Source organism: Phasianus colchicus, chromosome 2 (genome assembly GCF_987193195.1).
Source record: "Phasianus colchicus chromosome 2, bPhaCol1.hap1.1, whole genome shotgun sequence".
Classification (NCBI taxonomy): domain Eukaryota; kingdom Metazoa; phylum Chordata; class Aves; order Galliformes; family Phasianidae; genus Phasianus; species Phasianus colchicus.
The window spans coordinates 86112146-86126285 of record NC_143437.1 but is presented as its reverse complement, the minus strand read 5'-3'; the positions used below and the strand labels follow the sequence as shown (position 1 = coordinate 86126285).

The 14140-nt window shown below is 36.7% G+C and overlaps 1 protein-coding gene across 5 annotated transcripts in view; it reads right to left on the bottom strand.

Moving 5' to 3' along the window:
• Positions 1-14140, bottom strand: part of KHDRBS2 (KH RNA binding domain containing, signal transduction associated 2) — a 342378-nt gene that overhangs the window by 50654 nt on the left and 277584 nt on the right. For 4 of the 5 annotated variants that reach the window (XR_016464481.1, XR_016464482.1, XR_016464483.1 and 1 more), the window contains exon 8: positions 2942-3000. Coding sequence is in view for 2 of the 5 variants with exons in the window: in XM_090136217.1 (XP_089992343.1) it covers positions 2942-3000 (59 nt within the window). In the remaining 3 variants the exon portion in view is untranslated. Of the gene's footprint in view, positions 1-2043; positions 2261-2941; positions 3001-14140 lie in introns of those variants that run through there. The other variant, XM_090136218.1, reaches the window with a different exon arrangement.

The following is a 14140-nucleotide window of genomic DNA, read 5'->3' as shown; positions in this document are numbered from 1 at the left end:
GACTTTAAGTATTTAATTGCATGAGAGGATCTCTGCTATGTATTTTTATTCATAGAACGTGCCTATTTCAGGGGGAATACTGGGATTTTACGCAACTACCTCAGAAATGTCTTTGCTATTGTCCTGGGAGATTTCCTGGCTGGATTTGGAGGGGATCTAATTCTCAGGAACCACTACATCAGAAACTGAACAAGGAATTCAAGGCAATTAGCTCAAGGTGTGGATTGTACAGTGGGAAATAGTATGTGAGCATTTGTCTTGCCTACCCTCAGACAAGTATCTTAGGCCCTTTCATTCTTGTTACTTATATTCAGTAAGCTGAAATTTGAGAATGACATGACTTGCAGATGGGCTCTGCTCTGAAACACTAGTGTGACATTTTCATCTTTGCACAGACATCACATAAATTCATAAATCTGAACAACTTCCGAGAAAACTTACAATGCAGACAATCAGACTTCACCAACTTTCTAAAAGGAGCTCAGAGGAGACCATGAAAGAAAACCCACAACAAAATAAAACCAAGAAAAAAAAACACCTAATATTCCTCAGGAACCCAGATAGAAAGAAAAGTTACAGTAGACAGCATGTACCACGGTGCTTTATAACACTTAACAAAATACAGAGTAAAACAAAGTCTGAAAATGAACTGGGGTGAAAGACAGACTGATGATTTCTGTGGGATGCTGATACATGAAAGGGTGGTTGATTTTATACAGTCTGATGGATTTAGAAGCCTCACAATGAATTACAACAACTGAATTGCAAATCCTAAAACAGAACTAGAGAACTGAGACATACTAGGGAGTTAGGGTAAAAAAAGAAAGCTATATAAGGTTGAGAAGAAGGGACACCAGAATGCTTATTTGTTGAGTGGGAGGCAGTGGTAAGAAACAGATACAGAATTTGTTCAGAGAGAACAAGCAGCAGAGAGAACCTTCGGAATTCAGAAAATGAGAAAGTTAAGTGTAAATTCTATAGCTACATATATTTTGGATTACCTCCTCAGATAAAGAGTTGTAACTCTAGGTTGCAGAAAGTTCACATACAGGTTTCCACAGCACGGAGTTCACGAATTTATTAATCTGTTAAAGTGATGCAGCAGAAGCACAAATACTCACATGTAAATCTGTTTCTGATTTCATAAAGTAGAAAACCTGCAGTTTGGAATATTATTCTGCTGTCATGTTTACTGTAGGTTATTGGCAAAACTATTCCAGAATATTGTATTCGAATGCCAGCTCAGAATGTAGTTTACCCAAAAATGTACATTCACAGTTATCAACTATGTAATTTGAAACAAATCTAGCAAAGCAAACCCAGACATCTTGAGTTTGTTTCAGCTGCATAATGGGAAGGAAAAAAAAAAAAAAAAAGCTTCATGCAGAGCATAAATTTAGTCCTGATCTGACTTCTTGAACACTTTGTAAGCCTTAGCTAATTAGTCCTTACCAAACACCTGCTGCGAAAACAAGTGATATTCTTCTAGTTTTACAAATGAGGGATTGGAGGAAGACCGACATTACTTTAAATGGCTTGCCCAAACATACAGAGAATTAGTGTGGAGAAGCCTAGTTAAAAATTTAACAGTAGGAAATTCTTACTGCCGAGCTCAGGCTTTTCTGCACTGCACAAAATCTTAGCAACGCATCTGGGAGGGGGGATGTAGAGGGAATCCAGAAAAGGCTGGAAAGGTCTTTCACTGTAGGTATTAAAACAGTATATATAAGTTGCTAATAAAACAAAGGGTAACTGAAGCACAAATGTATGTATGGATAAAATATTATTATTACTTGTTTAGCACTGGAAATGTGCTTGACTGCACATTGTGTAATGCAAATCTATTAAAATACTGATTATACAAAAAAAAAGTTATTTCTGATTATGCATTGCAATCATTTTGACAGTATCTCAGGAATGTCTTGTGATTGCTTTACAAATACAAAGGAAACCGCAACTTTATATTATGGTGAAATTTATTCCACAGCTGCACGAATAAAATTATTTTTTTAAGCTGCAAACCTTATATAACCTCTTAATGTAACGTCTACTTGCAGTGCCATTTCTAGCATCTCTCATTTTCATAATGCTCTGGAAGTCACTATGTAAACTTACAGTACTTTATTAGTAACGGTAAATCAAGCATGATAGTTATGTTGAATGCTCCAGGGTCAGTCTCTAGGATGTCAACATCAGCAGTGCTCTCTTATTTCAGTGAAAATGCCACACAATTCACTGTGTCATCTGATGTTAAAAGGTGCTGAAATCAATTTGATTGAAAAAGGCGGAATAGATTATTATTAGTCATCAAAACACACCATTAATATAAGAAAAACCAATCTAGAAAATGGGCACATTGGAGTGATATTATCTTTTTGTGTCATGCCTTCTGTCCCTTTGGAAAAGACTTACAGACTTAGTGGGTAGAGATGTGAAGACCACAATGCTCCCTCTGTCACTGCTGCCTCATGCAGCCCAAGGATACAACCCCGTCTCTAGGTGCAGGGGGGGGCTCACATGGGGGTACAGAACCCTCTCCTTCCCCTTTGAGAATGTCTGTATTTCAAAATCTTGCAAAAATTGCTGGTTGAAGTGATGCGTGTGACAGTAATAGGTACACAGGATTATTGGCACACCAAGCAGACGGAAACCTAACACTGAAATATATTCAGGCACTGAGCAGAAACTTCACTGTTGCTGTTTAAGCTGATCTATGACTGCGATTAATTTGCTTTGTAATTTTGATCAAAATAAATCTGTCCAATTTTCTGGTCCTATTTCAGTAAGTCAAAACTCACTTTAATATTATACAAATCCATTTAGATTTGGCCTTTGTAGAAGCAGAGAGAGAAAGAAAAATATGTGGAAGAAATTTCTGAGTTGCCAGTGACAGATTTTTCTTTGGATTTCACACTTTTGCTAAAGACAGAAGAGACCTTACCGTAGCTGTCATAAGCCTCTTCACTTGTTCCGTGACCATAGTCATAATATTCAGGCACACTGTAACAGATACAGACAGTCACGTTACTATTGTCATGGGTAACCAAACCAAAATAGAGTGTAGAAAATGAAAAGTATTTTAATACATGGTAGCCCTGCTACTTTCAGGAACAATACCAATTTTAAAAAATGCAAAGAGAAAGGTATTAGTGACAGTAATGGCTATAACAGATGACAACACATTTCTTATCTGTTAAGCAGAAAACATAATTGTCCCTAAATATGTAAATCTAGGAGATATGACAAACAGTGTCAGAAATTCTATTTGCAAAAATAAGGTCTGAAAAATGTCTACCCACTTTATTATTTGCAACTGTAATACAGCCAGAAAAGATGTAAATCTCATTTACCTGTAATTCCAAACATATATGCAGTATCAAATTCAGCATAGTTTACTTTTTTCCCCCAAAACAGACTAAATTGTGTTATATGGAACCTGTAAACTACTTATCTTTACTGAGAGCACTGACAGTTTTTCAGTTTTTCTCCTGAAGAAGAAAGTGTGTTGCTATTGGTTGGCAAGAAAAGCCTGATTCTCCACAGCCATCTTCCTTATGCAGTCAATCACACTCATTCAAAGTTTTACAAAATACTAATAAAAAACACATTGAGAGGTTCAAGGAGTAGAAAATCAGACTCAAAGTTTTGTAAGAACTTTCTGACTGCTTTTTGTTAATTAAAAATGTTCAAGTGTGGTTGTATTAACATATTTGCAAAAGATTTTGTATCATAGTTACACCACAATGATAAGTACCCCAACCTAATACCTGAAGTGGGCACCTGGAAAATTTGACTTCTGAGACATATCAAAATGGGAATGGAATTAATCACACTTACAATAGCTTGACTGTTATTATAATTTATTCTTTGCATTTGATATTTGGTCCCTGCACCAAATTCATGAACAGAATACTTCGGCTATTGGGCAGACCTTAAAAGGAATCAATCCCTGACCAGAAAAGCTGCAATGTCCATGATATGACATTGTATTTTTGGAATCTGCAGGGAGCCAAACAGAAATATTTTCCTGTTGATAACTTTTTTGTTGTTGTCAAATCTGCACCTTTTTCCTCAGAGGCTCTGAAAAGGATTATTTCAAAATGAATAATAGGATGCAGTCAGATCAGTATTGCACTATTTTTAACATTATTGCTCAGGCAATCTCCCATACCAGATTATCATTTAAAAAAATATCAGTTTACACTTGAAAGAGAATCTTGGCTGACAGTGGAGTGTAAGTAAAAGTATTTCATAAATGTAATAGACAAAACAAGCAATCTGTAACAATTATTTTCTTAAACAAATGTTGACTTTGTTCAACAGCCACTTGTAATCAGATTTATAATTTCTTGAACTTAATAATTATTCATAACTATTCCTAGAATAATTTTGGAGAACAATTCAAGTGCTGTATTTCATTTGTCAGCACTGATTGCATGTGTTAGATAACTGACATTCAAGATGTTTTGATATGGGACACATCACTCCCTGACTGTCTAGGTACAGCTCTCAGTCAGCTTTCAGCTACAATATTGTAGGTTTTTTGAATGGCAAATGCAACTGAAATTGTTGTGCATTAATATACTAATTTAGCCAGCAGTTATCCATGTGAGCAGATAGTACACTTACATAAATATCTCAGAGACAGAATTCATTCGCTAAAACAGAAAGTGGACTTATGGACAACATGAATGAAAATGAGGTTAATACATTAAAGATTTTTCCGAATGCCATCTGAATTCAAAATGAGCTCAGTCACAGTAGAACATTACCTTCCAGGACAATGGTAGTCATCCAGTTTACTTGTAAAGTAATTATATAAACATATACATCTTTCTCTTGAAGGAGTGCATGACATTTTAGATACATATGGAATCCTGGAATCATAGAATGGCTTGGGTTGGAAAGGACCTCAAAGATCCCATCAGGGATGCCAGCTTCTAGATCAAGTATTAGATCAGATTGCCCTCAGCCTCATCCAATCTGGCCTTAAACACCTCCAGGGATGGGACATCCACAATCTCTCTGGGCTAGCTGTTCCAGCACCTCACCACTCTCTCAGTAAAAAACTTCCCCCGACATCCAATTTAAATCTCCATTCTTTTAGTTTAAAACTGTTCCCCTTTGTCCTAATACTACTTTAAATATTGGGAGGCTGCAATGAGGTCTCCCTCAATGAGGCCTTCTCTTTTTCAGGTTTAACAAGCCCAGTTCCTTCAGTATTTCAGAGGAAAGTTGCTCCAGCCATTGGATCATCTTTGTATCCCTCCTCTAGACCCTCTCCAACAGCTCCACATCTTTCCTGTGCTGGAGGTCTCAGATGTGGACACAGTACCCCAGCTGGGGCCTCATGAGGGCAGAATAGATGGGAACATCACCTCCCTTGTCCTGTTGGCCACTCCTCTTCTGATGGAACCCAGGACACCATTGGCCTTCCATGCTGCAAGTGCACACTACTGCTCATGTTAAGTTTTTCATTAACCAGTATCCCTAAGTCTTTCTCACAAGGGCTACTCTGAAGCAATTCTTCATCCTGTTTGTATACATATCTAGGATTACCTCAACCCAAGTCCAAAACCTTGCACAGGAAGAATACATCTTTTATTTCTTGAACACACCTAGCATTCTGTAGCATTCTTTAGCATTTTTTGCAATCATTCTAGTAGCAAGTAGATAATATTTACAAGACAACCAAGGGTGAACTGGCACTAGTGGTGTCAGAGATGAATCTCATCATATACACTAAACTCATAGTTTTAGGCCTAAAAAATGCATGAAATGTTCAGAATACACAGATGACATACCACCTAGCTCTGGTAGAAAGCAGCATGAAAAATCTCATGTAATACAATTTAAGCAATGGTATTTTGGAGTGCTGTAGGCATGTCTATCTAGAGGACGGTGTGGGGATAGTGAACAGCGTTACTGGAGAAGAAACCCAGAACACTCATCATCTGTTATTAGATATTAATATTTCTTCCAGATATATTTTACAAAACAAAGTGACTGCATCCAAAGGTCAGCTCTCAAATGAGTGCATTTTGGATCCAGTCCTGCAACAGCAGACCTGTTTTCATTGGTCACTGAGTAGGGCCTACATTGTTTACCATCACCATAACATCCAGCAAAAAGTTACATGTGCAAGAGTAGGTAAAATTTCTTTGTTACATTATGGTTATTTTTTTATTATTATTTTTTTATTTTTAAATTAAAGAATACAGAATCATGCAAACAAGAATAAAATCCCACACAGTGATCATTTGGAACTTAAATACATTAAATACAAGCCATTAAAGTAAGAAACAAGCTGTTTTGTAACTATAGAAATGAAGTGATTGGAGTGATTTACTGTGTACTGCATTTTTGATGTTTATGAACACAATCCTTAACATATTTCTGAAAACACATAACTCATAGCACAATATCTAAGTTCTCCAACTTTATGTCCTGGAATAACGCTTTTCATGGAATGAAGCCAAAATGGTATGTCAAATTCCTTGCTAAATCATATTAAGATAGTGTTTTGAACAATAACTAAATGAGACAAACCTATTCCTTAGCAAGAAATATCCGATTTCAAGTCACATTTTGTGAGCCAGACTGCTTATTCATTAGTCTGCTTTATTTTAAAGCTTTCTGAATATTAACTATAATCTATTGCATGCAATTATTTGTAAACATTTTCCCCCGTATTTTTTAATTAAAATGAACAATGAATGTTTATAAAAAGTAGATGATAGAATCTGCCTCTCCACACGTAAGGTCTTTTTCTTGATTGTTAACATACAGATAAATTCATTTACATTATGCTCAGTTACGGAAGGAAACAATCAGCAAATGAATTCAGCATAAATAAACTTGTTTATATAATTTTAACATTCTCAGACTGTTCCTGGAAACTGTGATCATCATGAATTCTAGAAACCTCAGGTTCTCTTGGCAGTGCTAATTAGAAACAAGACATCATTATCTGTCATTAGCATTCATTACTTTCAAACAACATGAAGTGCAATTTACTTAAGTACAAGCACCCACCTGAAAGTAGGATGCAATAGATTTTATAAAGCAAAAACGATCAACTCATAACTTCACAGTTTTTATTCCTAAAGTTTTAAAGCATTGCACTGTACTTTAACACTGGAACTCTGAAACATGGGCCACTTGATATGCCAAGACTTAGACTTTAGTAACCTTCTGTATGTACCAATTATTGAAGTGTTGATAAAATGAGACTAAAAATATCTTTCACTTCCTCAGATAGATGCTTTGAGGTCTTGGTCTCTTACTGCCTATTACCCCCTTTTGTCTCTGTATCATTTCTGTTAAGCAATCTGCAGTGTTTACAACATTAAATTCTGAAACCGATACAATTAGATTCTTACTTTCTAAGCTAACAGGATCCTATCTACAATTATTGTGTGTTTTTTTCATGTAAGATTGCCTTTGCAATGCTTCTCCCTCATACACAAGAGAGGCAGTCAGCAGGACTTAACACACAGTTGCCCATGAAAAAAGAGTTGTTTATGCAAAGCAGCATGCTACTTCTTGGAAGACAGGTGAGAAAGAGTCGCATTCATATGAACTGCAATATTTGCAACTTTTTAAAAACAGTATTTCATAATATTTTGTAGCGGAAAAGTGTGGATAAATAAGTCATGTTTCTAGGAATCTGGGACTTACGGGAACAACTCTGTATAATTAAACATTAGATGTATAGGAAAGATAAGAAATATTTAGAATAAAGGAATTTCTTATAGAATTGAGCCTTAAATCATATGGTACTTTACAAACTAGATCTTTGGAAATAATGGATTAATTTGGTGAACAATTTAGTGTATAAAATCTCCTGTTTTCTGAAAGCTAAATTTTGATAGTATTTGTATTTTTAATGGAGAAGAATGCATTTATTACAATACTCCCAGGCTTATTTGGTTGCTCACCATATGCCTGAAGTCAACCTAAGTCTCATTTGCTTCCAGTGTTTTCGTATTTGAGTTCATATTACTGAAGCTCTGCATTAAAAAATAAAGAATTAAGCCAGAAGAGTTATAAAGGATAAGGGCAGGGAGCCTTCCAGAATGCAAGATGACTGGGTTCCAAACTTTTTGTCAAGTTTGAAACATAAACTAATCCACCATTTATTTGCTACAACCACACAGACACATGGGGAATTCTATTCAAACAGAATCACAGAATCATAGAATCATTAAAGTTAGAATGACCACCAAGACCATCTAGTCCAACTATCAATCCATCACCACCATGCTCACCAACCACGTCTCTCAGTGCTTCACCTACATGGTTCTTGAACATCTGTAGGGACAGTCACTCCACCACTTACCTGGGCAGCCTGTTCCTTAGCCCCTCCTAAGAAGAAACGTAACATCCAACCCAAACCTCCCTCAGCACAACTTTAAGTCATTACTTCTCATCCTATCACTATTACCTGGGAGAAGAGGCTGACTCCCACCTCACTATAATCTCCTTTCAGAGATTTGTAGAGACCAATAAGGTCTCCCCTGAGCATCCCTTTTTCCAGACTAAACAATCCCAGTTCCCTCAGCTGCTCCTCATAAGACTTGTGCTCCAGATCTTCACAGCTTTGTTGTCATTCTTTGGACATGCTTCCAAGCCTCCAGGTCTTTCCTGTAGTCAGGGGACAAAAATGCAGCACTCAAGGTGTGGCTTCACCAGTGCTGAGTACAGAGGTATGGTCACCTCCCTGGTCCTGCTGACTGCACTATGTCTGATACAAGCCAGAATGCCATTGGCTTTCTTGGCCATCTGGGCATACTGCTGGTTCATGATCAGCTCGCTGTCAAGTAACACCTTCAGATCCTTCTTTTCTGTGCAGCTTTCTGGCCACACTGCTCCAATCCCTGATACATGGGGTTGTTGTGACCAAAGTGAAAGACCTGTCACTTGGTCTTGTTAAAACTCACACAATAGGCCTCAGTCAATTAATTCAGCCTATTCAGATCCCTCTGTATAGCCTTCCTACCCTCATGCAGATTGACACTTCCTTCCAACATGGTGTCATCTGCAAACTTACTGAGGGTGCACTCAATCTCGGTGCCCAGATCATCAATAGATATATTAAAGAAGGCCAACCCTAATACCGATAGGCGAGGAACACCATTAGTGACCAGTCACCAGCTAGTTTTAACTCCATTCACCACCACACTCTGGGCCCAGCCCTCCAGGCAGATTTTACCCAGTGCAGAGTACACCTATCCAAGCCTTGGGCTGCCAGTTTCTGCAGAATACTGTGGGAGACACAATCAAGAGCTTTACTAATGTCTAGATAGATTACATTAACAGACTTTCCCTCATCTAGGGACTAGGTGGGTCAGCAGGTCATAGAAAGAGATGAAGATGGTCAAACATTCCTCCCATGTGCCTTAGCATAGTTTCCAGGAGGATCTGTTCCATGATCTTCCCCAGCACAGGGGTGAGACTGACAGGTGAGTAGTTCCCAGTTCCCATTCATCCTTTTTGCCCTTCTTAAAAATGGATTTGATGTTGCTTTTTTTCCAGTCACCAGGAAGTACCAGCTGGGTACTTCCAAATGTAACATAAAACATCTGTAGACACACTATTTTCAAAGGAAATGATATGGAATTTTAGGAATCTTACCCAGTTTTAGAGGAAAAACTTTACTTTAGAGCAACTAAATACTAAATTTCCATTTTGCTCATTGAATCAAGTAAATGAAAAGTGGCATTTGAAAACAGTTCCTGATGATAAATGCCGTAAGTGGATTGCTGTGAAGATACATAAAATGTCATATTCCAGGCTTCCTGGCTTGATTTATTTCAACAAGTTGAAAATAAAATACAGGGAGATCTTTATTTATGAACAGGTGGATATAATCACAAAGTCAAAATGAAATATGACAAAGTATAAATACTTTACATTCTGGTTAAAAAGTACGAGAACACAAATAGTGAAAAATAATAAAGAATATCACATTTTACAAAGAACCAATGTAACAACTCTACCTTATTGCCATTTGAATTATATTTATGAGTCTCTACACTATATAGGAATACTCTGATAGTCAGGGAGAAGTGATTAAATATCCAATCAAGATTTATGCATTTAATGCTAAATAAATTATTCACAGTCCTGCTTAAACATTGCTTTTAAAATTAGGGCAAAAATGTTTGTATTAGCTGTGGATATTTTTCTCCAGTACTATTCTGAAGGAACTTTTTACAACATAGGTTGTAAAAAAAAAAAGAAGTGGAACTGATTGATTGAACACGTTTATATGATCACTGATTTAAGCATTTATTAAAAATTATTCTACCTTAAAAGAAGATAATTAATATCTCTCCATATTTTTCTTCTGACAACTACCATAACACAAAGCTGACAACTAAAACTCCTCTGTGAGACATTAGAAAATGACAAATGCAAATATCACTGTGAATTTCTCAAGCAACTCTAAGTTTTTGTCTTAAGACTTTTCCATATTTACTTCAATTACTTTGATGGTCAACGAAACAGCCAAAGACCTTACTTTTATCCTGAACCTATAGATTTTCCATATTTTGATGGAAACCCTTCCAGAGCACTATAGCTGGGGATTCAGTTGGGGGGAACATAGATATTTGGAAACTGCAGGCACGGAACACTGAACTGCGCTGCTTCTGCAAAGGATGGATACAGAAACAATAGTGTCATTGGAAAGAGATTACCAATCTGGAGGCTACTACTATCTGTCCCTCACATCCTTACAGCCGCAGAAGGTTGTAAGAGGTTCACCCTTGAAGAACCTTGGGAGATTTATTTACTCTTACATGCCCACACAAGTCAGAGAGAAGACTCTCAAAACAAGTTTCATGGTGCATTTTGTACTAACTATTGTGGCACTGTGGTAAGGAGTCCACTTCAACTGGCTTTAAGTGGCTCCTTATGTAGTTTATACTTCACAAGAGTAGGCCATATCCTTCATAGTGACAAAATTAATATCTCTTCATTCTCATGATACACTTGTATCTAATATTTTTCTCCCTTAACAAATCTTGAATCTTTGCAACAAAAGAAAGAAAACATTTTAATTCAGAAAGTTCATCCAGTACTGCATTGGACTGCATTAAGGGATGAATCAGTCTTTGGATTATTACATTTGTATATCTTGATGAAAATGCTCCTGTGAAAATTTAAGATCTGATATCTTTATTATTAAGATATCCTGAAGGAATTATAAAATCATAGAATTTTTTTTAGTTGAAAGGGACATATAAAGGTCATCTAACCCAACTCCCTTGCAATGAACAGGGACACTTACAGCTAAACCAGGTTGCTCAGACCCCTGACAGACTGACTTTGCATGTATCCAAGGATGGCACTTCCACCACCTCTCTGTGCAATCTGTCCCAGTGCCTCATCACACTTACAGTAAAAAGCCTTTTCCTTATATCCAGCCTAAATCTCCCCTCTTCTAGTTTGAAAACATTTCCCTGTGTCCTGTCACAGCAGACCCTGCTAAAGCATCTGTCTCCTTCCATTCTGTAGCCCCCTTTTTATATTGAAAGGCCATTATCAGGCCTTTTTTATTACTTACTACAATTAAATACAGAACGCAAAACACATGGAAGTCAGTATCCTATGAATAAATACATTATGTATTTAGTGTTTGAAACATCAGATTTACCTTAATTGTCCATAAAAGTATTTCAATCAGTGGTACAAGCCAAGCAAATCAACCTGGAGTTGAAAACTGGGTACTTTCTTTATAGTTAACAAAACATCTTCCTGAGTCCAATTAGATTAGCCTGTGTTTTTATCTTGAAATCTAGAAATGACCTCAAAATGCCATCTAGATCACCTCATCTGCCTCTAAGCAGACAAATTTATTAATATAATTTACTGAAATCTGTCTAATCTGGTTTTAAAAGGTACACTGAGGGATACTCCCAAGAACTGTTTTACTATTATTTTTTCTCCCTAAAGTTTATTCTGAATTGTTACTATATTTTCTGCTGAACCAAAAACTAGCTGAGAGCTCGATAAGATCCATGAAATAACTTGTGTGCCAAGCATAATTAAGTATGGCTGGTTTTAAAATTACACTTGTCTGAAAGTGTTATTTTGCCTGCAGCACAGTACTTGTGAAGAAGACATCTTTGGAATTAGACATACATATGAAGTCTTGATATCTTATGGCCAAGCAAGGGTAAACAGGATGATTTACAGCTCAGGTCAATACACTCTGCTGATGTAAATAATTCCTGGAGATTTAGCTGGATAAAACGCTCTTTGCTTTACCTCCTAGATCATTTTGCAGCATGTCTCAGTCTGAAATGACTGTATCTTAAGCCACATAAGTGACAAGGGCTGAACTGTGGTCCATGTTATATATCTGCCTATCAGGTCAAGGAATATCAGATCCCTACTAGCAACCCACACTGCAGAAAATGCAGAAAAGGGAACTATAAATATAAGCTGTAGAGTAGATTGCATAAATTTAATAATAGAAACAAGAATAGCCAAGAAAATAAAGTTTACTTTCAAAGTCAATAACTTGTGGTATATTCAGCCATGGAGGTGGAATGTGCTTTTGAAATTTTCAGTAAGTCTATGTCATTATAAGAATGATAATCAGAATTGCAGAGCCTGCTACAGGTTGAATTGGTAGGTATTGCTATGAATATACAGTCACTGAGATACCGCTTTATTGGTATGGTGATTGCAACTACCTGACATAGCAGCAAAACAGACTTAGCAGCCTATATGTCCTAAAACATTTTTTTCATTATATTTTTGTTATTAGCATTGAGAAACAGAAGTCCACATGATAGCGCTGTTATAGGGATCAACCACAGATAACTGTATCTTTTGAATTAGATAAAATTCAGTTAAATGAAAGCTATGCTTGCCAATTTGAAATTACATGATGCATACTTTTCCTTTCTTCTTCTTCAATCCTATAAGATAAATTTGTATTGGAATTTATCTAACAATGTGTATAAGTCTTCAGATCAAGTAAAAAAATTAGAATTAGAAACAACACTTTAAGACTTAAAATCTGTATTCTCATAAACTTCAGAAACTGCATTTCTGCATTTTTTTTTTTCCCCTTTTGCTTAGCATCTGACTTCGCAATGTGCAGTTGACAGGCTAAAACCAAGTCATAGCCCCATAATGATCTGTATGCCAGCATGGAACATGTATCTAGAGGATTGCTGCTTATATTATTACATTAACAGTAAATATTTTGCCAAGAATTTTGCCAAGAATTGTTTCAATGCCGTAAAACTGATGAAGTTACGAAAAATCCCATGTAACAGCGGGGTTGGTTTGTAAGTCAGCAATGGTTTGCACTGTTTCCATCTGTCTTTCAACACTGAATTACTTATTCTACTTGTATGTTACAGGTTTCCTGATTTTTTTTGCAAGTCTATTTAAAGGTTAGGATGGAAGTCACAGACACTTCTTTCTTTATAAAGGACTCACACAGCAACTAATTTTACACCTGAACTATAACTTTAAACAAAAACCAGACAGAACATGTCAGAAAAGCAAGCCAACCAACCAGACCAGGAAGCCTTAGCCAATATCCAAGCTACTCAGTCACTAAAAAAAAATAACTAACTGATGTCTAAGTGCTCAAGCCAGACTATATAGAAAAGGGAAATCATATAAAATCCAAATTTTAAGCTTCAGAGGACAACTGTTAATTGCTCTTTCTTTTCCCTTACAGGCACCACTGTTTACACTTCATATAGTTGGACAGATTAGGCACATGTGGGTTAAATAAAGTATTTTTGGTCCATCTTCTGACTGGCCAGTCAGTTTTAGACTTCCCCTCTACCTCTTTTAGCTGCGAGACATGGTACTGACGGTGCTAATAGAGACATAAAGGTCACTGGAGATGTGTTATCAGAAGATGGCTCTCACTCACAAGCAACTGATTCACCACTGCAAAATCATTCTGTCTTGGCTGTGGAGTTTGGCCACATTCTGCACAAAGAACAGTCTGATCCCCTATCAGACATTAACCAAAAAGGTAGACCTTGGAGATCTTCTCACAAAACACTTGATCCTTTTTTCCTGGTGATCTATTGTTCTCAACCTGTGGATCATGGATAGTGTGTTGGCTCAACAGACTTGTAAGTTCCTGTTTAGAAAA